General features: G+C 37.3%; 1 protein-coding gene across 1 annotated transcript; it reads left to right on the plus strand.

Annotated features, from left to right (window-relative positions):
- The first annotated feature begins 355 nt into the window (after positions 1-355).
- On the plus strand, positions 356-24378 carry LOC112742714 (plasma membrane ATPase 2-like). The gene is made up of 8 exons (XM_072215819.1): positions 356-473; positions 672-833; positions 909-1147; positions 1241-1273; positions 1370-1451; positions 2640-2818; positions 24088-24214; positions 24263-24378. The coding sequence occupies exons 2-8, from the start codon at positions 716-718 to the stop codon at positions 24376-24378; spliced, it is 894 nt and encodes a 297-aa protein (XP_072071920.1). The 5' UTR covers positions 356-473; positions 672-715.
- Positions 24379-26165: the final 1787 nt, after the last annotated feature.

Consider the following 26165-nt stretch of genomic DNA (forward strand, 5'->3'; position numbering starts at 1 on the left):
AAAGTTATTATCTAATGATTATAGGTTAGGTACTAATGATATAAATCTTTGCAGGGTGCTATAACAAAGAGAATGACTGCAATTGAAGAAATGGCCGGAATGGATATCCTATGCAGTGATAAAACAGGCACATTAACTCTCAACAAGCTTACAGTGGACAAGAATCTAATTGAGGTTTGATAACTCATTTGTCCTAACATTTTGAAACATAGTTAAATGTAAAGAAGATAATTTCTTAAAGAAAGAAGATAATGGAAAGACAAAGAGTAACTCCATTGTCTATACAGCCATTCATGTGTTTTCAAAATACTAACCTGTTTCTTCTTTTTCCAACAATGATCAATATCTGGCAGGTCTTTGCTGATGGAGTTAATCAGCACATGGTTGTACTTATGGCTGCAAGGGCATCAAGGCTAGAGAACCAAGATGCAATTGATTGTGCAATTGTATCTATGTTAGCAGACCCAAAGGAGGTACTATTTCAACTACCAACCTGGTTACTCTTTTGGATCATCTTCGAATCATTTGAAAAACTAAAAAATAAAACCGATGCCTTACTGACTACTAGTGGGAGATTTTACCTCCAGAAATTTGTCTCAGGAATTAATTGTTTGTAACCAAGAAGGGAAACGGATCACATCTCATACTCTTGAAAAAAAATACCCTTACAGGTGATCAGCTTGCAATTACTAAGGAAACAGGAAGGCATCTTGGAATGGGCTCTAACATGTATCCTTCTTCGTCGCTGCTAGGAGAAAGCAAAGATAATTTTGCTTTTGTTCCCGTCGATGATCTTATAGAGAATGCAGATGGTTTTGCTGGTGTCTTTCCTGGTAAGTATAATAGCAATCACAGAAAAGCTCTAATCCAAATTCTTGTCTATTTTCTGATTATATATGTTCCCTCAGAGCACAAATATGAGATTGTGAAGAGGTTACAAGCTAGAAAGCACATTTGTGGGATGACTGGTGATGGAGTGAATGATGCACCAGCTTTGAAGATAGCAGACATAGGTATCGCTGTAGCAGATGCAACAGATGCTGCAAGAAGTGCCTCTGATATAGTTCTAACAGAACCTGGGTTGAGTGTGATCATAAGTGCTGTTTTAACTAGCCGTGCAATTTTCCAAAGAATGAAAAACTACACAGTAATCCCCCAACTACGAACATATTAAGAAAATATTGCAATAGTCCTTGTTGTAAGAAAAAATTCAAAACCTTATTTTATTTTTCTTTTGCAGATATATGATGTATCTATCACCATCCGTATTGTGGTAAGTTATAAGTGCATATATGATATATGGAGAATTTAGCAGTGATCAAGCCATCATTTTCTTTCCTTCTCATTTTCAGTTTATTTTGGGTTGCAGGTTGGCTTTATGTTACTCACATGCATTTGGGAATTTAACTTTCCTCCCTTTATGGTTCTTGTCATAGCCATTCTCAACGATGGTATTACTATCTGCTCTCAAATACCATATTTAAAATGCATTATTTGGAGGTCTTCTCTACAGTTATAGTAACATTAGCTACAATTATGTATGATCTAGAGGAAAGAAGTTTAAGAGGGCTAGAGGAAGGAGGAACAGCGAAGGACTTAAGATTTAAGTTGTATTGTTTTTGTATTTTTCTTCAGTTTTTAGTTTTAGAATTTGAACTCGAGATTTATTTTGTATTTGAGTATATTTTTTAATGTATAAAACAATTATAACAAAAATTATATATGTCTATAATTATTATTTGATTTGTCTTGTAATATAAGTTTGGTAATAAAAAAGAAATGAAAAATTTATATTTTATATTGATAAAGGTAAAAATAAAAAAAAAGGATTTTTTTTTTAAATTTTACAAGGCTATTGCCACGCTTTTAAAGCGTGGCCGTATCTCTAGCTATGACCACACTTTTCTAAAGTGTGGTCATATCTTGCTATCGCCACGCTTCAAAAGCGTGGCTATATCTCTCTCTATCGCCACGCTTTGAAAGCGTGGCCATATCTCTCTCTATCGCCACGCTTCAAAAGCGTGGCTATATCTCCCATATGGCCACGCTTTTAAAGCGTGGCCATATCTTCCACATAAGGCCACATTTTTACAAGTGGCAGTTTGTAAAAAAGCGTGGCAAAAAAAAGCGTGGCAATAGGCTGAAAAAGCGTGGCAAAAAAAAAGCGTGGCAATAGGTCACCCTTTCAAAAGCGTGGCGGTAGCTCAAAAAGCGTGGCAAAAAGCTATCGCCACGCTTTTTTTAGCTTTTCGCCACGCTTTAAAAGCGTGGCAATAGACGTATTTTCTTGTAGTGACTAAAAGTCTAAACACGTAAGGGTTTATCTAAGATAGTATTTAGAAGAGAAACAAACACTGAAAAATTGAAATTAAGAGTCTGAGAAATTGAGACTAAGAGATGGAGATTAAAATAAATTTTGTATTGTGTTTAGTGTAAAAATGTATAAAATTGAATTATGTCTTAATATTTTATTTAGTTTAAAATAAATACAAAGAGTTAAATAAGTAAAAATACTAAAATACCCTCACTAATTAAAAAAATTTAAAAAGAACCCTACCTACCCCCTAGTCATTCTCCTCTTTTTACTGAATCTCAATAATCATATCTCTTATTCCCCTCTCTTCTTCGTTTCATTGCAGAATCCACTCTTCATTGCCGATTTCAATGGCTTTTGCCTCCGTCAACAATAATCACACCCCTTATTCCACTCTTCACTGCTGATTTCACTTCCTTCTTTCTCTCTCTCTCTCTCCCGTACATACTCTCTGTCATTGCCCACGCTCTTTCTCGCACTCCATCGCCGTTGCCCAGCACCCAGGTCATTTTCGTGCTCCGTTGCTGTTGCCCAGCACCCACATCTCTCTCGCGCTCTCATGCTCTCACTCTCGCACTCCATCGCTATCACCCAGCACCCGTCGGCAGCTCTTCTTTCTATGCTGCCATCTCCTCCACCTTCCTTCCTCTCCTTTCTTTCTTCTCTCTCTATTCTGATTTTGAGATATATTTGATATTATTGTTGTTGGTATTATTGTTCTAATTTTGCTATTGTCTTGATATTATTGTTGTTAGTAATGATGGATGCAAGGAAGGATGATGGTTGAGATAGTAGGAATGAGAGATGGGGTGGAGTTGGAAGGTGAGAGATGGTGGTCCTGGCAGCAGCAATAGGACAGAGGTGGTGGTTGAAAAACTGAACGAGGGTGAACTTAAAATTAGTAATTTGGGATAAGGGTATTTTGGAAAGAATTATTTGTTAAAGTTTTAGTTTTCGTCCTAAAAAATTTTAGTTTTTTGTGTTTCTATTTTTTAGAGGTATTGAAATACTAAAATTTTGGAGATGATGACTGAAATTTTAATACCAATCTCTAGGCCAACAAACATGATATTGAGTCTCAATTCTCTAATCTTCATCTCAGTATTTCAAAACAAACACTACGTAAGAGTATACTTTAAAATTACTAATGAAAAAATTATATAAAAATATAAAATTTAATCTTTTAATATATTCGTTGTTTCTTTTTCAAAGTAAAAAATTTAAAATTTTTTATTAATAATAACTTTAACATATATTCTTAAAAATAAGTCAATTAAATCTTAATTATTAAGATTTCGGTTAATTGAATTCTGGTTTTTTTTTTTTTTTTTAAGTTATGATGGTTTGAGAAATTAATTAAGTCCACAATGTAAGCTCAGTTAAAAAACATGCACATTCAGACTGAAGTTTAATATGAAATACTAACTTTAACAATGTTAGACATACACTAAAAATTATTTATTAAATTAATTTTTATATTTTATATACAAATACGTGTATTATGTAATTTATTTTTAATATTTATTTTATATTTTAAATATATTTTATGTTGGTAAGTAATTTTTAGTGTATATTTAATATAATTATTCTAACTTTTATTATAAATTAAACAATAAATTAAAGGTTGTGATTCTATTTCTAATATACCATCTCAAGTCCATCAGACAATTCTAAAACTACTCTCTACAAAAAGTTAAGTAAAATAAAGATACTTTTATGGTTCGAACTGCATTACTAATGTATAAGAAAAATATAGAGAATTATTAGAATTTATTATTTTTAATTATTAGTTAATTATTAATATTTAAAAATATAAAATAAAAAATATTATTAAATTATTAAATTAAAAAAATAATATTAATAACCAAGTAATAATAAAAAAATAAATAAATTCTGATATCCTTATTATTTCTCATCACTATGTAATTATATAATCGACACATAACTACGGTTATAATTAATTAACTGTTTTTCAACCCTGACAAATAGAAACAAAGAGGGGGGCATATATTGAGCCCCATATATAGTTGAAAAACTTTGAACGGTGGGCATGTGTTATTGTACTATTATGGACGGTGGTACTAATGATAGAAAATTTGTGATGAGATGATGATGAATAGACGGACCTAACGAGAAGAGGGGCCCCTTGCCCCCACTAAAAATTTGAAAAAAAGTAAAAATTATATATAGATGAATATATTTATTCTAAGTATTAAATTATCTTGGTCTCCATTGAAACCTATGTTAAAAAAGATTTGATTTATTAAAATTAACATGAAATAATACTTATCTTGTTATAAGTATCAAGATTAAAACTAAACAAATAAATAAATCAACTTAATAAAAAAAATCAATAAATAGTGATAATGTATTTTTTGAAATTAGTCAATTAACTAATTATCAAGTTAAAACTTAATTTTTTGAACATAAGTGGAATTATTAATTTTTTTTCAAAAATTAGTTGAAAAAAATATTATTTATTCATTAATTAATATTTTTTAAATTAACAGTAGAATATCAAAATTAAATTTAAAAATATAAAAATAATATTTAATTCTTTTAAAAATAAAGAGAAAAAACCATTATCAACTAATTTTTTATTATTTTAAATTCATATACTTTTCAATGTTTATATGTAAGTCTAGTTTTTTTTGGAGTAATTTTAGTTTTAACTTATAAATATATTAATGTATAACAAAATTTATTTTGGCATATTTTTGCTCCCATAACTAAATTTTTTTAGGTCTGTCAATTAATTGATGATGATAATGATCCATTATGATTAATAAGCATGCATCTTGTTCTAGGCAAGCTCTTAGACTTCAAGGATTAAGACCCACTAGTGTGCTAGCTACAAGACCACGTGGTAAATCTACTGAACATCCATACCAAGTGTTTTTGAAAGAAAACAGTTACGGAATATCTCCAAATCTAGGAAATAGTGGATCATCCTCCACCAGAAAGACTACAGAACAGATCCTTGATATTGACCTCGAGTATATAAGGAAGGTAAGTAACCTTTATTTTAGCCTCCTCAACGGATATTCATTGACTTCAGTGTCGAACTAGCCTTGCAAGTACCACCCCCGTTCAAGTTACTAGCACTATCGCACCTCCGTATATACAGCACCAGATTTTCTTCATTATCGACTTCCTTTATGTAATGACATAACATTTGATACTGTCTGTGGGGACCCCAAGGCTGTGGCAAATGATGGATGACCCTCCATCCTTCCCCCAACGAGTCTATGGAAGCAAGGACGATGACCCTCACTAGGGTCAAGATGCCGCTAATGGTGGGTGTACACTAAGCATGATGCATATTGCAACTACCCGGAGCCATCACCAGAGCCATAGCGACGTCCTCCGTTCCTCGGAACGACACTCGTTCAAGCACGTGTCATGCATGAGCTTAAGCATCGGGTCTAGAATCTCGAGTGAGAGAGTTGGTAGCTCGATATTTTTACTGGCCTGAGTTGAGTCATGAGGCCCACTCTAAGATGGAGCCGCTGAGGACTAGCCCGTGTACATGGTCCCCTCTCCAACGATTGGGGGTACAAAGGAGACGTGATGACGAAAACGATCATCACGACCATCCATACTTTAGGAGCGACAGATCTCTCACCCCCCAAAGCCTCAAGTGAGATAGGGTGATATCGGAAAGATCCCAAGAAGGGAAGCAGAGGCTACGGCATGAACCCATGGCGAAGCCACCCCTTTTGATGCTGGAATCTTAAAAGTCGATTTGCCAAAAAACTTTGACAGACCCATGGACATGAGATATGATAGCATGAATGACCCCCAAGAACACATCACACCCTTCAAAGCAAGGATGAACGTTGAGGGAGTCGCTGATGTGGTTCGATGCCAAGCATTCCAGTAACCTTGGTCGGACCCGCAATTAATTGGTTTAACTCATTCCCTCAAGGGTCAATCTCGACCTTTGTAGACATTTTTCAAAATTTCCTAGCCCAATTTACGACCCAAATAGCAAAAGCCAAGCACCTGATTGACCTGTTGGGAGTGACTCCACGAAGTTATAAATCAAAAACAAAATATTTGGCTCGTTTCAACTATGATTGTCTTAAGATAGATGGTTTGATGGACTCGATAGACAGTCTTTACTTGATGAATGGATTGACAAATGAAGATTTCTAAAAGCATTTAACCACAAGGCCGGTGTGGGCTATGCAAGAAATACAAAATGTAGTAAGAGAATACATTAATGATGAGGAAGTGAGTATGGTGGTAGTAGCTGATGCGGAATTTTGCAAAACCATAACTCGACGAGTGCACTGAATCGTATCAAGTAATACCACAGTGAGTGGGTTATCATTCTTACGGGGATTAAAGGACTAAGCAAACAATGGTTAACTGATTATTCTAGTCAAATAATAAAAAATTTAAATTGTGATGATTTAAATACTAAAATAGCAATATAAATAAGGCAGCAGTAAATAAGTAGAAAAAGTGATATAAGTAAAATGTTAAGGTTTCAGAGATGCTGAGATTTTCAAAATAAATGCTTTTCACTTTTACCTTAATTATGCAAGGATGTATCTCACGGTGAACCTCAATTAACCAAATCCCAATTCCTTAGTGATTTAATTTCTCTTTAACCTAATTTATTACTAATTCCTTAGTCAATTATTTAAGAAAAGAGATTTAACACGTTCACTTATCAAGCTAGTTTTAAAACCTAGAGAATCATGAGAAGAAATTTTCAAGCTTAATTCTAACAAACAACTTTTTCAAGATGAATATATAATTCAATTCAGATTCAAACTATTTTTCGATATATTCAAATCCTTGTAATGAAGAACAAAAGCTTGTTTCTTAAGAAAATATCAATGCATAAATCATGATGCAAAACACAAATTTAGGATTCAAAAGTGTACGGGAGTAACTAAGTGCCTCCTTTAGAATTTTTTGAATACTTAATATTTCTAAACTAAACAAAAATCTAATAATTAATCTTTTTTAAAACCGAATAAGATAATATATTTTCCTAAATGACTTCCAAAAATCAAAAGTGATTCCTTGTGATTAAGGCCTAGTTTTTAGTGCTTGATTGCTACCTTAAGCTTTATGGGCTTGAATTAAGTCTTGGACTTGAGGTGCACCTCCCAGGGGCTGTGGAGCAAGTTGGCGTGTGAGCCATGTGAGAGACATGGGACGTCTTTGAGAGGAAGAAACTTGGATGTGCGACATGGGGGCCTCACGTACGAAATCTTTCTGTGCATGGAGATAAGGTTGTTGGGCTCAAGCCCAACGTGGGACATGGGGGACTTGCGTGCAACTTCTTTGATCCTGGAGGCTTAGGAGCTACTACCTTTAGGCCTAACATGGGACATGACTCCTCAACGTGGGACATGCTCATGCTGGTAAAGACTGGACGTGCAATGTGAAGGCTAGATGTGGGATGTGAAGGCTGGACGTGGGATGTGCCTATGAAGGAGAAGTTGGACGTGTGGCGTCGTTGCTTGACGTGCGATATCTTCCTTGCTTGGTGAAGTTTGCATGAGAAATGTCCCACGTCTTTGGACGACAAAGAGTCTTAACGTGGGATATGATGACTTCACGTGGGACACTGGTGCACGAAATTGTGATCTCCAGACTTGAACAAATCCTGGTAATAGCTCCAAAGCTTGGTGCTCTGATCTTAATTCATAATTGTCACAACTTCGATACAACTAACCAGCAAGTGCACTGGGTCGTCCAAGTAATACCTTACGTGAGTAAGGGTCGAATCCCACGGAGATTGTTGGTATGAAGCAAGCTATGGTCACCTTGCAAATCTCAGTCAGGCAGATATAAAGTGATAATGGTGTTTTCGAATATTAAATAATAGAATAGGGATAGAGATACTTATGTAATTCATTGGTAGGAATTTCAGATAAGAGAATGGAGATGCTTTTCGTTCCTCTGAACCTCTGCTTTCCTGCTATCTTCATCCAATCAGTCTTACTCCTTTCCATGGCTGGCTGTATGCAAGGGCATCACCGTTGTCAGTGGCTACATCCCCTCCTCTCAGTGAATAATATGCTCACGCACCCTGTCACGGCACGGCTATTCATCTGTCGGTTCTCGATCATGCTGGAATAGGATTCACCCTCCTTTTGCGTCTGTGACTAACGCCCAGCACTCGCGAGTTTGAAGCTCGTCACAGTCATTCAATCATTGAATCCTACTCAGAATACCACAGACAAGGTTTAGACCTTCCGGATTCTCTTGAATGCCGCCATCATTCTAGCTTATGCCACGAAGATTCTGGTTAGGAGATCTAAGAGATACTCATTCTAGCTTAATTCATGTAGAACAGAAGTGTTTGTCAGGCACGCGTTCATAAGGGAGAAGGATGATGAGCGTCACACATAATCATCACCTTCATCACGTTCTTGGGTGCGAATGGATATATTAGAAGCGAAATAAGATGAATTGAATAGAAAATAGTAGTACTTTCATTAATCTTTGAGGAACAGCAGAGCTCCACACCTTAATCTATGGAGTGTAGAAACTCTACCGTTAAAAATACATAAGTGAAGGTCCAGGCATGGCCGAGATGACCAGCCCCCTAAAACGTGATCAAAGGATCATAAGGTAATCCAAAGATGCCTAATACAATAGTAAGAGGTCCTATTTATAATAAACTAGTCACTAGGGTTTACATGAGTAAGTAATTGATGCATAAATCCACTTCCGGGGCCCACTTGGTGTGTGTTTGGGCTGAGCTTAAGTGTAGCACGTGCAGAGGCCATTTATGGAGTTGAATGCCAGTTTCTGTGCCAGTTTGGGCGTTCAACTCTGGTTCTGGATCCTTTTCTGGCGCTGGACGCCAGATTTGGGCAGAAGGCTGGCGTTGAACGCCAGTTTACGTCGTCAATTCTTGGCCAAAGTATGGACTATTATATATTGCTGGAAAGCCCTGGATGTGTACTTTCCAACGCAATTGGAAGCGCGCCATTTCGAGTTCTGTAGCTCCAGAAAATCCACTTTGAGTGCAGGGAGGTCAGAATCCAACAGCATCAGCAGTCCTTTTTCAACCTCTGAATCTGATTTCTGCTCAAGTCCCTCAATTTCAGCCAGAAAATACCTGAAATTACAGAAAAACACACAAACTCATAGTAAAGTCCAGAAATGTGAATTTAACATAAAAACTAATGAAAACATCCCTAAAAGTAACTAGATCCTACTAAAAACATACTAAAAACAATGTCAAAAAGCGTATAAATTATCCGCTCATCACAACACCAAGCTTAAATTGTTGCTTGTCCCCAAGCAACTGAAAATCAAATAGGATAAAAAGAAGAGAATATATTATAAATTCCAAACTATCAATGAAACATAGCTCCAATCATATGAGCGGGACTTATAGCTTTTTGCCTCTTGAATAGTTTTGGCATCTCACTTTATCCATTGAGGTTCAGAATGATTGGCATCTATAGGAACTTCAGATTTCGAATAGTGTTATTGAATCTCCTAGTTCAGTATGATGATTCTTGAACACAGCTATTTTATGAGTCTTGGCCGTGGCCCTAAGCACTTTGTTTTCCAGTATTACCACCGGATACATAAATGCCACAGACACATAATTGGGTGAACCTTTTCAGATTGTGACTCAGCTTTGCTAAAGTCCCCAATTAGAGGTGTCCAGGGTTCTTAAGCACACTCTTTGTTTTTGCTTTGGACCTTGACTTTAACCGCTCAGTCTCAAGTTTTCACTTGACACCTACACGCCACAAGCACATGGTTAGGGGCAGCTTGGTTTAGCCGCTTAGACCAGGATTTTATTCCTTTAGGCCCTCCTATCCACTGATGCTCAAAGCCTTGGGATCCTTTTTATTTGCCCTTGCCTTTTGGTTTTAAGGGTTATTGGCTTTTTCTGCTTGCTTTTTCTTTTTCTTTCTATATTTTTTTTTTCGCCTATATTTTTTTTTTCTGCAAGCTTTGTTTTTTTTTTTTTTTTTTTTTTTGCTGCTTTTTCTTGCTTCAAGAATCATTTTTATGATTTTTCAGATTATCAAATAACATGTCTCCTAGTCATCATTCTTTCAAGAGCCAACATATTTAACATTCTTAAGCAACAACTTCAAAAGACATATGCACTGTTCAAGCATACATTCAGAAAACAAGAAGCATTGTCACCACATCAATATAATTAAACTAAGTTCAAGGATAAATTCGAAACTCATGTACTTCTTGTTCTTTTGAATTAAAACATTTTTTTATTTAAGAGAGGTGATGGATTCATAGGACATTTATATCTTTAAGACAAAGTTACTAACTACTAATGATCATGTAGTGAAGGCACAAACATAGATAAGCACATAACATAGAAAACGAAAAACAGAGAAAGCAAAAACAAGGAATGAATCCACCTTAGTGATGGTGGCGTTTCCTTCTTGAGGAACCAATGATGTCCTTGAGCTCTTCTATGTCTCTTCCTTGTCTTTGTTGCTCCTCCCTCATTGCTTTTTGATCTTCTCTTATTTCATGAAGCATGATGGAGTGCTCTTGATGTTCCACCCTTAGTTGTCCCATATTGGAACTCAATTCTTCTAGGGAGGTGTTGATGTGCTCCCAATAGTTTTGTGGAGGAAAGTGCATTTGAGGCATCTCAGGGATCTCATGGAAGTGAGCTTCTTGCGCCTCTTGAGCTCCATGACTGGGCTCTCTTGCTTGCTCCATCTTTTTCTTAGTGATGGGCTTGTCCTCTTTGATGAGGATATCTCCCTCTATGTCAATCCCAGCTGAATTGCATAGGTGGCAAATGAGGTGAGGAAAGGCTAACCTTGCCATAGTGGAGGACTTGTCAGCCACCTTGTAGAGTTCTTGAGGTATAATCTCATGAACTTCCACCTCTTCTCCAATCATGATGCTATGGATCATGATGGCCCGGTTTATAGTAACTTCAGACCGGTTGCTAGTGGGAATGATTGAGCATTGAATAAACTCCAGCCATCCTCTAGCAATAGGCTTGAGGTCCAATCTTCTTAGTTGAACCGGCTTGCCTTTGGAGTCAATCTTCCATTGAGCTCCTTCTACACATATGTCCATAAGGACTTGGTCCAACCTTTGATCAAAGTTGACTCTCCTTGTGTAGGGGAGTGCGTTCTCTTCCATATATGGCAAGTTGAACGCCAACCTCACATTTTCCGGACTAAAATTCAAGTATTTCCCCCGAACCATTGTAACATAGTTCTTTGGATCCGGGTTCTTACTTTGATCATGGTTCTTGGTGATCCATGCATTGGCATAGAACTCTTGAACCATTAAGATGCCGACTTGTTGGATGGGATTTGTTAGAACTTCCCAACCTCTTCTTTGAATTTCATGTCGGATCTCCGGATACTCATTTCTTTTGAGTTTAAAAGGGACCTCAGGGATCACCTTTTTCTTGGCCACAACATCATAGAAGTGGTCTTGATGGGCTTTGGAGATGAACCTTTCCATCTCCCATGACTCGGATGTGGAAGCTTTTGTCTTCCCTTTCCCTCTTCTAGAGGATTCTCCGGTCTTAGATGCCATCAATGGTAATGGAAAAACAAAAAACCTATGCTTTTACCACACCAAACTTAGAATATTGCTCGCCCTCGAGCAATAAACAAAAGAATAGAGGAAGAAGAAGAAGAAATATGGAGAGGGAGAGGGAGATGTGGTTTCAGCCAAGAGGAGTGTAGAGGGGTGTGTTGTGTGAATTTGATGAAGAATGGAGGGCTTTATATAGGGAAGGGAAGGGGGGTTAGGTTTCGGCCATATGGGTGGGTTTGGGTGGGAAATTGGTTTTGAATTTTGAAGGTAGGTGGAGTTTATGAGGTAGGTTTATTGGGAAGAGTGGATGGATGTGAGTGGTGAAGGTTTAATGGGGAAGAGAGATTGAGGTGATTGGTGAAGGGTTTTTTTAGGGAAGGGTGTTTATGAGGTTGTGTGAAAGAGAGTGGTGAGAAGAAGTGAGTGGAGGTAGGTGGGGATCCTGTGGGGTCCACAGATCCTGAGTGGATCCTGTGGGGTCCACAGATCCTGAGATGATCCTGTGGGGTCCACAGATCCTGAGGTGTCAAGGCATTTACATCCCTGCACCATTAGGCATGTAAAAATGCCTTTGTACCCAACTCTGGGCGTTCAGCGCCAGGTTGGTGGCCATTTTGGGCGTTCAACGCCCATCTGTGTGCCATTTCTGGCGTTGAACGCCAGAACCATGCCTGTTCTGGCGTTCAGCGCCCAGAAGCTGCCCATTTTGGGCGTTCAGCGCCAGAACCATGCTCTGTTCTGGCACTGAACGCCAGACAGATGCTCCTCCAGGGTGTGATTTTTCTTCTGCTGTTTTTGATTCCGTTTTCGATTTTTCTATTTATTTTGTGACTCCGCATGATCATGACCCTAAGAAAACATGAAAAACAATAAAAATAAGAATTAGATAAACATTGGGTTGCCTCCCAACAAGCGCTTCTTTAATGTCAATAGCTTGACAGTGGGCTCTCATGGAGCCTCACAGATGTGCAGAGCTTTGTTGAGACTCTCCAACACCAAATTTAGAGTTTGGATATGGGAGTTCAACACCAAACTTAGAGTTTGGTTGTGGCCTCCCAACACCAAACTTAGAGTTTGACTGTGGGGGCTCTGGTTGACTCTGCTTGGAGAGAAGCTTTTCCTGCTTCCTTTCCATGGTTGCAGAGGGAGATCCTTGAGTTTTGAATACAAGGGAGTTCTCATTCCATTGAAGGACTATTTCACCTCTGTCAACATCAATCACAGCTCTTGCTGAGGCCAGGAAAGGTCTTCCTAGGATGATGGATTCATCCTCTTCCTTTCCAGTATCTAGGACTATGAAATCAGCAGGGATGTAAAGGCCCTCAACCTTTACTAATACATCTTCTACTTGTCCATAAGCCTGTCTTCTTGAGCTGTCTGCCATCTCTAGTGAGATTTTAGCAGCTTGCACCCCATAGATTCCCAGTTTTTCTATTACAGAGAGGGGCATGAGGTTTATTCCTGAACCAAGGTCACACAGAGCCTTAAAGATCATGGTGCCTATGGTACAAGGGATTATGAACTTTCCAGGATCCTGTCTCTTCTGAGGCAATGTCAGTTGATCCAGATCACTTAGTTCATTGATGAACAAGGGAGGTTCAACTTCCCATGTATCAATGCCAAACAATTTGGCATTCAGCTTCATGATTGCACCAAGAAACTTGGCAGTTTGCTCTTCAGTGACATCCTCATTCTCTTCAGAAGAGGAATACTCATCAGAGCTCATGAAGGGCATAAGGAGGTTCAATGGGATCTCTATAGTCTCTAGATGAGCCTCAGAGTCCTTTGATTCCCCAGAGGGAAGCTCCTTATTGATCAATGGACGTCCCAGGAGGTCTTCCTCCTTGGGGTTCACGTCCTCTCCTTTCCTCACAGGTTCGGCCATGGCACTTATGTCAATGGCCTTGCACTCTCCTTTTGGGTTCTCTTCTGTATTGCTTGGGAGAGTACTAGGAGGGATTTCAGTGATCCTTTTACTCAGCTGGCCCACTTGTGCTTCCAGATTTCTAATGGAAGACCTTGTTTCATTCATGAAACTTACAGTGGCCTTAGATAGATCAGAGACTAGATTTGCTAAATTAGAAGCATTTTGTTCAGAGTTCTCTGTCTGTTGCTGAGTTGATGATGGAAAAGGCTTGCTATTGCTAAACCTGTTTCTTCCACCATTATTAAAGCCTTGTTGGGGCTTTTGATCCTTCCATGGGAAATTTGGATGATTTCTCCATGATGAGTTATAGGTGTTTCCATAAGGTTCACCTAAGTAATTTACCTCTGCTATTGCAGGGTTCTCAGGATCATAAGCTTCTTCTTCAGAAGATGCCTCTTGAGTACTGTTGGATGCAGCTTGCATTCCATGCAGACTCTGAGAAATCATATTGACTTGCTGAGTCAATATTTTATTCTGAGCCAATATAGCATTCAGAGTATCAACCTCAAGAACTCCCTTCTTCATAGGCGTCCCATTACTCACAGGATTCCTTTCAGAAGTGTACATGAACTGGTTATTAGCAACCATGTCAATGAGTTCTTGAGCTTCTGCAGGCGTTTTCTTTAGGTGAATGGATCCACCTGCAGAAGTGTCCAGTGACATCTTTGATAGCTCAGATAAACCATCATAGAATATATCTAGGATGGTCCATTCTGAAAGCATGTCAGAAGGACACTTTTTGGTCAACTGTTTGTATCTTTCCCAAGCTTCATAGAGGGATTCACCTTCTATCTGTCTGAAGGTTTGAACATCAGCTCTAAGCTTGCTCAGCTTTTGAGGAGGAAAGTACTTGGCTAAGAAAGCCGTGACCAGCTTATCCCAAGAGTTCAGGCTGTCTTTGGGTTGAGAATCCAACCATAATCTAGCTCTGTCTCTTACAGCAAAAGGGAAAAGCATGAGCCTGTAGACTTCAGGATCTACTCCATTAGTCTTAACAGTATCACATATCTGCAAGAATTCAGTCAAGAACTGAAAAGGATCTTCAGATGGAAGTCCATGAAACTTGCAGTTCTGCTGCATTAGAGAAACTAATTGAGGTTTCAGCTCAAAGTTGTTTGCTCCAATGGCAGGAATGGAGATGCTTCTTCCATGTAAATTGGAATTAGGTGCAGTAAAGTCACCAAGCATCTTCCTTACATTATCATTATTTTCGGCTTCCATCTCCTCTGCCTGTTCGAAAATTTCTGAAAGGTTATCTCTGGATTGTTGTATTTTAGCTTCTCTTAATTTTCTCTTCAGAGTCCTTTCAGGTTCTGGATCTGCTTCCACAAGAATGTTCTTATCCTTGCTCCTGCTCATATGACAAGGAAGAATGGACAGGAAAATGATGATAATAATAGAGATCCTTTATACCACCGTATAGGGATCCCTGTGTGAGTGGAAGAAAAGAGGGGAGATAAAGAATGTAATGTAAAGGAAGAAGCACAACTGTACGAATGGAAGAGATGTGAGATGAGATGTTAGGATATGAATGAATAAATAGAGTAAGATGGGGGAGGGAAGTTTTTCGAAAATTATTTTGAAAAAGAGTTAATGATTTTTGAAAATAGTTTTTGAAAAATGTTTAGTAAATTTTTTTTTTTTCAAAAATTTTTTTTTGAAATCAAAAATAAAAATTAAAAATAATTAGTTAATTAAAAATAAATTTTGAAAAAGGGGAAGATATTTTCGAAAATAGAGAGAGAGAGAGTTAGTTAGGTAGTTTTGAAAAAGATAAGAAACAAACAAAAAGTTAGTTAGTTAGTTGAAACAAATTTTGAAAAGATAAGAAGTTAGGAAGTTAGAAAAGATATTTTGAAAAGATATTTTGAAAAAGATAAGATAAGAAGATATTTTTGAAAAGATATGATAGAAATTAGTTTTTGAAAAAGATTTGATTTTTAAAATCACAATTAATGACTTGATTCATAAGAAATCACAAGATATGATTCTAGAACTCAAAGTTTGAATCTTTCTTAACAAGCAAGTAACAAACTTCAAATTTTTGAATCAAAACATTAATTGATTATGTTATTTTCGAAAATTTGTTATAAAAATAAGAAAAAGATTTTTGAAAAATTTTTTGGAATTTTCGAAAATAATTAAGAATTTTGAAAAAAGATTTGATTTTTGAAAAAGATTTTGAAAAAGATAAGATTTTCAAATTGAAAATTTGATTTGACTCATGAGAAACAATTTGATTTTAAAAATTTTTAAAAAAAGTCAACTCAAATTTTCGAATTTTGATGAGAGAAAAAGGGAAAGATATTTTTTTGATTTTTTGAATTTTTATGAAAACATGAAAATTATGCAATGCATGAAATTTTTAGATCAAAACAATGAATGCATGCAAGAATGCTATGAATGTCAAGATGAACACCAAGAACACTATGAAGAACATGATGAACATCAAGAACATATTTTTGAAAAATTTTTAATGCAAAGAAAACATGCAAGACACCAAATTTAGAATTCTTTAATGCTTACGCACTAAGAATTCAAGAATGCATATGATAAACATGAAAAGACACAAAACAAAAAATCATCAAGATCAAACAAGAAGACTTACCAAGAACAACTTGAAGATCATGAAGAACACTATGAATGCATGATATTTTCGAAAAAAATGCAAGATGCATATGCAATTGACACCAAACTTATGATATGACTCAAGACTCAAACAAGAACAAAAAATATTTTTGATTTTTATGATTTTCTAATTTTTTTGGATTTTTTTCGAAAAATTAATTAAAAAAAAGAAAAATAAGGATTCCAAAATTTTTAATATGAATTCCAGGAATCTTGCATTCTTAGTCTAAAGCTTCAGTCCAGGAATTAGACATGGCTCACTAGCCAGCCAAGCTTTCAAAGAAAGCTCCAGTCCAAAACACTACAGCCAGCCAGGCTTCAACATGCTCCATGAAACACTAGAATTCATTCTTAAAAATTCTGAAAGGAAAATATATTTTTGAAAACATTTTTTATTTTAAAATAATTTTTTTTTCGAAAACAAAGGAAGAAATTTTTGAAAGATATTTGAAAAAAAATTTTTTTTTTTTGAAAACAAGACAAAAAGAAAATTACCTAATCTGAGCAACAAGATGAACCGTCAGTTGTCCAAACTCGAACAATCCCCGGCAACGGCGCCAAAAACTTGGTGCACGAAATTGTGATCTCCAGGCTTGAACAAATCCTGGTAATAGCTCCAAAGCTTGGTGCTCTGATCTTAATTCATAATTGTCACAACTTCGATACAACTAACCAGCAAGTGCACTGGGTCGTCCAAGTAATACCTTACGTGAGTAAGGGTCGAATCCCACGGAGATTGTTGGTATGAAGCAAGCTATGGTCACCTTGCAAATCTCAGTCAGGCAGATATAAAGTGATAATGGTGTTTTCGAATATTAAATAATAGAATAGGGATAGAGATACTTATGTAATTCATTGGTAGGAATTTCAGATAAGCGAATGGAGATGCTTTTCGTTCCTCTGAACCTCTGCTTTCCTGCTATCTTCATCCAATCAGTCTTACTCCTTTCCATGGCTGGCTGTATGCAAGGGCATCACCGTTGTCAGTGGCTACATCCCCTCCTCTCAGTGAATAATATGCTCACGCACCCTGTCACGGCACGGCTATTCATCTGTCGGTTCTCGATCATGCTGGAATAGGATTCACCCTCCTTTTGCGTCTGTCACTAACGCCCAGCACTCGCGAGTTTGAAGCTCGTTACAGTCATTCAATCATTGAATCCTACTCAGAATACCACAGACAAGGTTTAGACCTTCCGGATTCTCTTGAATGCCGCCATCATTCTAGCTTACGCCACGAAGATTCTGGTTAGGAGATCTAAGAGATACTCATTCTAGCTTAATTCATGTAGAACAGAAGTGTTTGTCAGGCACGCGTTCATAAGGGAGAAGGATGATGAGCGTCACACATAATCATCACCTTCATCACGTTCTTGGGTGCGAATGGATATATTAGAAGCGAAATAAGATGAATTGAATAGAAAACAGTAGTACTTTCATTAATCTTTGAGGAACAGCAGAGCTCCACACCTTAATCTATGGAGTGTAGAAACTCTACCGTTAAAAATACATAAGTGAAGGTCCAGGCATGGCCGAGATGGCCAGCCCCCTAAAACGTGATCAAAGGATCATAAGGTAATCCAAAGATGCCTAATACAATAGTAAGAGGTCCTATTTATAATAAACTAGTCACTAGGGTTTACATGAGTAAGTAATTGATGCATAAATCCACTTCCGGGGCCCACTTGGTGTGTGTTTGGGCTGAGCTTAAGTGTAGCACGTGCAGAGGCCATTTGTGGAGTTGAACGCCAGTTTCTGTGCCAGTTTGGGCGTTCAACTCTGGTTCTGGATCCTTTTCTGGCGCTGGACGCCAGATTTGGGCAGAAGGCTGGCGTTGAACGCCAGTTTACGTCGTCAATTCTTGGCCAAAGTATGGACTATTATATATTTCTGGAAAGCCCTGGATGTCTACTTTCCAACGCAATTGGAAGCGTGCCATTTCGAGTTCTGTAGCTCCAGAAAATCCACTTTGCGTGCAGGAAGGTCAGAATCCAACAGCATCAGCAGTCCTTTTTCAACCTCTGAATCTGATTTCTGCTCAAGTCCCTCAATTTCAGCCAGAAAATACCTGAAATTATAGAAAAACACACAAACTCATAGTAAAGTCCAGAAATGTGAATTTAACATAAAAACTAATGAAAACATCCCTAAAAGTAACTAGATCCTACTAAAAACATACTAAAAACAATGTCAAAAAGCGTATAAATTATCCGCTCATCAGACACCTTCATGGATTGCTGGCTGGAGCTTCTGGGAGAAGCCTCAGTGTGTGTTACGTGCACATCTTTAGTGTTTTTCTCTTAGAATTCCATTTAATAAACTAAGAGTTATTGCAATATAAGCATTGATTTCATGATTAATTGAGCAATACTTTGAGTTAGTATGTATTCATTGATTACAGAAGAATTTAGAAGATAATTGACAAATATTAAAGAAGAAGAAAGCCAAGAATCACAAAGAACAGAAAGGGAAAAGCAAACAGAAACTTCTCTGGACTGAACAAAGAGCTTCAAGTGCAACGTGGGGAAAGCAGTGTGCCACGTCAATTAAAGACAATGACTCCCCAAGTTGGTGTGGCACGTAGAAGAATAGACGTGGGACATTGGCTATTGTTCATACGCATGACCTATGCATACGCCCAAAAAGAGGATTTTGGACAATCATGCGGACGCATGAGGTATGCGTACGCACGACTGGACTTTCACATGGGATGTGAGATTTTCCACGTACCATGCCAGGACTAAACAGAGGTAGCAATTGAAGGTTTTCAAGTCCACGTACAACGTGGAATACTTCACGTACGATGTGAATTTTTAAAGAGCAATTTGGGCTAATTCACTACTTCATGTGCAACGTGAATCACTCACGTACCACGTAAGATTGTTGACACTTCCCAGGATTCAAGTGGCACACCCATGGTGCAAGCAAGGTTGGCGTGCCACGCCCTAAGCATCAAATGGCACGCCCATTATTATTTTTTCTTGGCGTACCACACCTAAAGTCCCAAGTGGCACGCCCATTGATCTTCTTCATTGGAGGCTTGTGCTGGCGTGTCACGCCTTCGATCTGGTGTGCCACGCCCTTGTTTGGAGTTTTACTTCCCTTCTCTAGTCAAATGAACTGGCGTGCCGCGCCTAGGTCTGGTGTGGCACGCCATAGTGGTGTTGAGAGCTCATGAGCTTGGCGTGCCACGCCTCTAGTACCAAGTGGCATGCCCATTGAGTCTTTGACTTGGCGTGCCACACCTCAAGTCTCAAGTGGCATGCCCAATTGATGCTTCCTCCATTCTCCTTTGTTCAGTTGTACTAGCGTGCCACGCCCATTGTAGATGATAGGGTTGGTGTGCCACGCCCAGCTTGGCGTGCCACGCCCCTTGTAAGTCTTCAAGGATCCTTCTCTGGAATTTGTAGTTGGCGTGCCTTCTCTGGAGTCCAAGTGGCACGCCCATTATAAAGCTTGGAGTCCCTTCTCTGGAAAAGATAACTGGCGTGCCATGCCTGGCCTTGGCGTGCCACACCCATTGTGAGCTTTATGAACTCTCTTCTGGAATTGATAGCTGGCGTGCCACACCCATTCAAGTTATTGGCGTTTGCACCAAGTGGCATGCCCAGTTCACACACCCAGCTCATTTTTCTTACTTTCTTCCTCTTTTGTTACTATTTTCACCTGAAATTCAAACAAGATCCCTTTCAAAGAAATATACCATAAAATTCATCAATTAGTTCAAGTAATTACATTAATTGAATGAGAAATTACTAACTCTATGGTCCTTTTAGTCAAGAGAAAGAGGTAGATGATGCAAGTCATCAAATGTCTCTCTTTATTACTTGTTCTCTTTAGTTGTTACCTTTATTTCCTTGCCATTTATTTTCTTTCCCTTTTATAAATCAAACCCCGTTTGTTCTTTCATAGCCAATAATTGATCACTTCATTGCAATTCCTTGTGAGGACCCGAGGTTTGAATACTTCGATTTATTTTCATTAGGGTTTGTACTTGTGATAACCAAAACACATTTAAAATTTGATTTGAGTATGATTTGTTGGTTGGAAACTATACTATCAACGGAATTATTTGTGTGAATTTCCTAACCGACAAAAATATTCACATCAAATTTCCTAGCCGATCACGTGTAGAGGTTAGGATGGTTCCTCCATGAAGGGTTGTAGGTATTTACATAGGGTTCTCCCATATTCACCTCCTCTATGGTGGGTTGATCAGGATCATAAGCTTCTATTTCAGAAAAAAGCTTCCTGATTACTGCAAGTTGCAGTTTGCATTCCAGTCAGATGCTGGGAGATCATATTGACCTGTTGGATCAAGATCCTACTTTGAGCCAACATGGCATTTAGAGTATCAACTTCATGAACTCCTTTCTTCTAAGAGGTCCCATGATTTACATGATTTCTTTTAGAAGTGTACATGAATTGGTTATTTGCAACCATCTCAATGAGTTCTCTAGCTTCTGCAGGCGTTTTCTTCAAGTGGAGTGATCCACCTACAGAGCTGTCTAGTGAAATTTTGGACATCTCAGACAGACCATCATAGAACATGCCTATGATAGACCATTCTAAGATCATGTCAGGAGGACATCTCCTAATCAATTACTTGTATCTTTCCCAAGTTTCATAGAGGGATTCACCTTCTCTTTGTCTGAAAGTTTGAACTTTCACTCTAATTTTGCTCATCCTTTGAGGAGGAAAGAATTTAGCCAGAAAAATATTAACCAGCTTTTCCCAAGAGTCTAAGCTCTCTTTTGGTTGAGAATCCAACCATATCTTAGCTTTGTCTCTTACAGCAAAGGGAAAGAGCATAAGCTTGTAGAGTTCGGGATTTACTCCATTAGTCTTTACAGTATCACAGATCTGTAAGAATTCAGCTAAGAACTGATGTGGATCTTCCATTGGAAGTCCATGGAATTTGCAGTTCTGTTGCAAAAGAGAGACTAACTGAGGCTTAAGCTCAAAATTGTTAGCTCCAATGGCAGGTACAGAGATGCTTTTGTCATAAAAGTCAGAAGTAGGCATGGTGAAGTCACCAAGAACCTTTCTTGCATCACCTTCAGGTTCGGCCATGTCTCCTAATTCTTGTTCAAAGTTCTCTGAAAGGTTTCTTCTGGAGTGTTGTGCTCTAGCTTGTTGTAAACTTTTCTTCAGAGTCCTTTCAGGTTCAGGATCCAAATCAAAGAGGGATTCTTTATCCCTGTTCCTGGTCATAAACAAGAAGAAAAAAGAAAGAAGAGAAGAAAGCTTTTTGTGCTACTTGGACAAAAGAGCTTCCAGTGAGATGTGAAGAAAGAAGAAGAAGATAGAAAAGTGAAGATGGAAGATGAGAGAGGAGTAGAATTCAAATAGCATAAATAAAAAAGAGAAGAATTAGAAATAGAAAAGATAAATAAGAATTAAAATATTTTTGTTTTTATTTTATTTATTAATTACTTTTTGAAAATTAAGGTTAATAATTTAAACAGAATTAAAAATTAGTTAATGAATTTTCAAAAATAGAAGAGAGAGAAAGAAGAGAAGTTTTTGAAAATTAAGAGACAGAAGAGTTAGTTAGGAAGTTTTGAAAAAGAAGAGAGAGAAGATAAGATATTAATTAAGAAAAGATTTTAAAAATAAAAGATAAGATAAGAAAATATTTGAAATTGAAATTTGAAATTAGGAAAAGATAATATAAGAAATTAAAAAGATATGAAAAAGATTTAAAAATATAAGATTTGAAATTTGATTTTTGAAACAGATATGATTTTTAAAATTTGAAATTTGAAAAAGATAAGATTTTGAAAAAGATAAGATTTTTAATTTTGAAAAGATTTGATTTTTGAAAATTGAAAACTAAGATAAGGTAAGATAAAAATTTTAAAATTAAAATCTGAATTTTTGTTTTAAAATTTTCGAAATTAATAATTAAATAAAGATAGGAAAGATATTTTTATTTTTGAATTTAATCATGAAAGAGAAAAACACACAAATGACACAAAACTTAAAATTTTTAGATCTAATGCCCCAAGTTTTCGAAAATTTGAAAGAAAAACACCAAGAGACACCAAACTTAAAAATTTTAAGATCAAAACACAAAAAAGACACAGGAACACCTTGAAGATTGACAAGACCTCTAAGAACAAGACTAAAAAAGTTAAAGAGCACAAGAACATATAAAGGACACCAAACTTAAAATTTTTAGAAAACTAAACACAAATTTTTAAAAATTAAAAGAAAAATAACAAGAAAACACCAAACTTAGAAACTTGACACAAGATTTAACCAAAGCAAATATTTTTGAAAATTTTTTTGAAAGAAAGACTCAGAGAACGAAATTTTAACCAAGAACAAACAAAAGACTCAAATAAAAAACAAAGATTAAACAAAGAAAGCTAAGGATGCTTGAAAATAAACTTGTTTGAAAAAGGTTTTTGAAGAAGTTTTAAATTTTTTGTAATTGAAAGACAGAAATCAGGAAAGACTCAAACTAAGAACAAAGATTAAACAAAGAAAAGAAAAATGTTTTTGAAAAAGTTTTTAATAATTTTCGAAAAAGAAGAAGAGGAAAATAAAAATAAAAGTCTCAACAAAATAAAATAAATTACCTGATCTAGGGAGCAAGACAATCCGTCAGTTTGTCGAAACTCGAACAATCCCCGGCAACGGCGCCAAAAACTCGATAGTACGAATCCCCACACCTTCGCACAGCTGTACCAACAAGTGCATTGGGTAATCCAAGTAATACTTGAGCGAGTCAGGGTCGATCCCACGAGGATTGTGGTTTGAAGCAAGCTATGGTTATCTTGTAGGTCTTAGTCAGACAAAATTAGAAGTTGATAGATAAATATTTATGAGATCTAAATTAAGTTGGCATGGAAATAAAGAAAAGGGTAATCAATAATAGGAATAGGGTAAAGGATTGGAGTTGCTTTGTCTTTCTTTGAATCAGACTTTTGCTCCAACTCCTCAATTTCAGCCAGAAATTACCTGAAATTGCACAAAAACACACAAACTCATAGTAGAGTCGAAAAATGTGAATTTAACATTAAAACCTATAAAAACTTAATAAAAACTAAACAAAACATACTAAAAACTATATAAAAATGATGCCAAAAAGCGTATAAAATATCCGCTCATCACTCTCCATTGAGCTGGCGCTTCACCCGGTCAACCTGGTGAAACTCAACAATGTTGACGAGGGGGACAATAGACATCCATGCCTCCCACTCTGCCTCATCAATCATCCATGGCGGGGATATAGCCTGTAGTGTAGGGTCGTCGTACGACGTCTACACAAACTGCAATGATAGTTGTGAAATGATCATCAGTAATACAATCTAAAGTAAAGGATAAGTAATTCATGGAACTACAAGAGAGAAAAATCTTATTGCTAACCTCATTCATGAGTAACTGATCTAGCGACAGACGCCATCGGAGAACCCTCTGCTCATACTGATCCCTGTTCTACTATGTCAATCCTATCAACTTGTCAATAGTTGCAAGAATAACCCGAATTCAATTGGAACATCATAATGAGTTACAAATTTGGAACGCAAACAAGCCATAAATGATGGTTACCTCGCTGCCAAAGGATACATGTAAACCTATCGGTCAGGTGGACACCACTGCAAAAATCTCTGGTATATTAAAGACATCAACAGCAGAGTGTAGCTAGCTATGTCTGTCGTGTCTTGGTGTGCTGCAGAGCACAGAAAATGGTAGGTCTATACAAGCACCACTGAACACCAAGACAGACCACAGAACGTCTGAAAGTCAGCAAATAGTTGTAGCCACCGGAGATGGACCAGATTGTTTGACTTGTCCGTCATTAGGTAACCCCCAATCAGTAACATGATATAATACCTCATATACTGTCAAAGAGTGTCTAGATCAGCGGTGTCAGACAAATGTCAGACTCGCTCCCGAAGCTATATCAGCTGCAAGGAGAAAGACTCCTTCATCTACGCTCCCTGTTGCTGAACCACTAGAGGACTAGCACCATGTAGTCACTCCACCAACTCCTAGGTCTCGGTGTCGTACCATTAATAATGCCACTCGTCGGTAAGGAAATTCACAAGATTTTCCGCGTTGCAAGTATAGTCATCAACCAACAATTAGTCCGCGAATCAAATTTAGAAGGAATTGGTTCTCATAAGTTCAACCCCAAATAGAATTAACCGAAGTATTCAAACATCGGGTCGTCTCACAAGGAATGGGCAACCATGTGCATCGACATTGGTTAGAAATCCGGGGTTGCAAGTCATGAGCAAGCAATTAAACTAGGAATCCTAACAAGCAAGTAATCTTGAAGTGCAAGAAACTAATTCAAGTAACTAAGACAAGATGTGAGCAATTCCAAACTAACAAGATAACGTCCAATATAATTCTACTCTAAACTAAACGAGTAACAATAACTAAGACAAAGCAATTAGGATTTTTGGGTTTTCAAATAAGAATGATAAAAGCAACTCTTGGCTAGACATGGGAATTGAGGTCACTATCCTTGTCTAATAACCATATCTTGACAATTATGAGGAACCAAACTCATTAAGTTTACTTCTATACTTGAAGTATATTAAATGGTTTAGTCAACATCAACCGATAAGGTCCAACCTAACTACTAATTGACTTAGTAGTAGGCTAGTGTCAATGGTTATCAAATTGACCACTAAGGGTTCCCAAATCATCAAATTCATTAGACCCAATGACTCAAGTTTACCCAATTCCCTTAGCTTAGGCCAAGAGTAAAGAAGACTACTCCATAACTAAAGAAAACATTTCATCAAACACATGGTAAGCACTAATAAAAGACATTTCCAAAATGCAATTAAATTGAAATCAACCAATACTCGCTAATAATTATCAACCTAGAATCATTCAAACAACACAACTAACCATGAAAATCATCAATGCAACATTAACAAATCAAGATCTACAAGATTTATGAATGGGTATAAAATGACAATTGACAAGGAAACATAAAACTAACACAAGATCTAAACAAAATTATACTAAGGAATTCAAATTAAACAATTAAAACTAGTAATTAACAAGATTTGATTCAGAATTCAACAAGGGAAGATCAAATTAAGGCTAGATCTAGAGAGGAACAAAGGTTTCTCTCTCTAGAATAACAAAGAACCAAAAAACTAGCTAAAAATTGTGTCTAAGTGTGAATGATTGATCCCCCCTTTCCCCCTAGCATCCTTGGGTCTTTTCCATGCAGAAATAGCTTGAAATTGGGCTTGATGAGCCTCAGAAATCGCCAGGCACGATTTCCTTTAATGAGGTCACGTGCAGCTTATCGCGCGTGCGCGCCATGCACGCATGTGCGCCGATTGACTTTGTGATCCATGCGTGCGCGCCAAGTGCGCGTGCGCGTCGATGGTCTTTCTCTAATCCACGTGAATGCGCCGATCTACGCGTGCCGCTTCCAGCTATCCGCATCCACGCGTGCGCGTGAAGTGCGCGTGCGCGTGAAGTGCGCGTGCGCGTGAAGTGCGCGTGCGCACCCATGCTGAAGTTTCCAAACTCCAAATCTTTATGCTCCTTCCTCTTGTGCATGTTTCCTTTCTCTCTTCTAGGCCATTCTTGCCCTATAAATCCTGAAATCACTCAACAAACACGTCACGGCATCCAATGGCATTAGAAGAGGATTAACATATGGAAATTTTAAGGCCAAATAAGCATGTTTTTCATCATGAAGCAATATTAGGAATTGAAAACAAAACCATGCATTTCTTGTGAATAAGTGCGGAAAATATTGACAAAACCCCCAAATTC

Source organism: Arachis hypogaea, chromosome 14, assembly GCF_003086295.3.
Source record: "Arachis hypogaea cultivar Tifrunner chromosome 14, arahy.Tifrunner.gnm2.J5K5, whole genome shotgun sequence".
NCBI classification, from domain to species: Eukaryota; Viridiplantae; Streptophyta; class Magnoliopsida; order Fabales; family Fabaceae; genus Arachis; species Arachis hypogaea.

Excerpts from the sequence above, each read along its gene's own strand:
- LOC112742714 (XM_072215819.1), top strand. The coding sequence starts at position 716 with ATGGGCTCTAACATGTATCCTTCTTCGTCGCTGCTAGGAGAAAGCAAA. Across the intron at positions 1,148-1,240 it reads AAAGAATGAAAAACTACACA|ATATATGATGTATCTATCAC; the intron begins GTAATCCCCCAA and ends TTTCTTTTGCAG. Across the intron at positions 24,215-24,262 it reads TTTGACTTGTCCGTCATTAG|AGTGTCTAGATCAGCGGTGT; the intron begins GTAACCCCCAAT and ends ATACTGTCAAAG.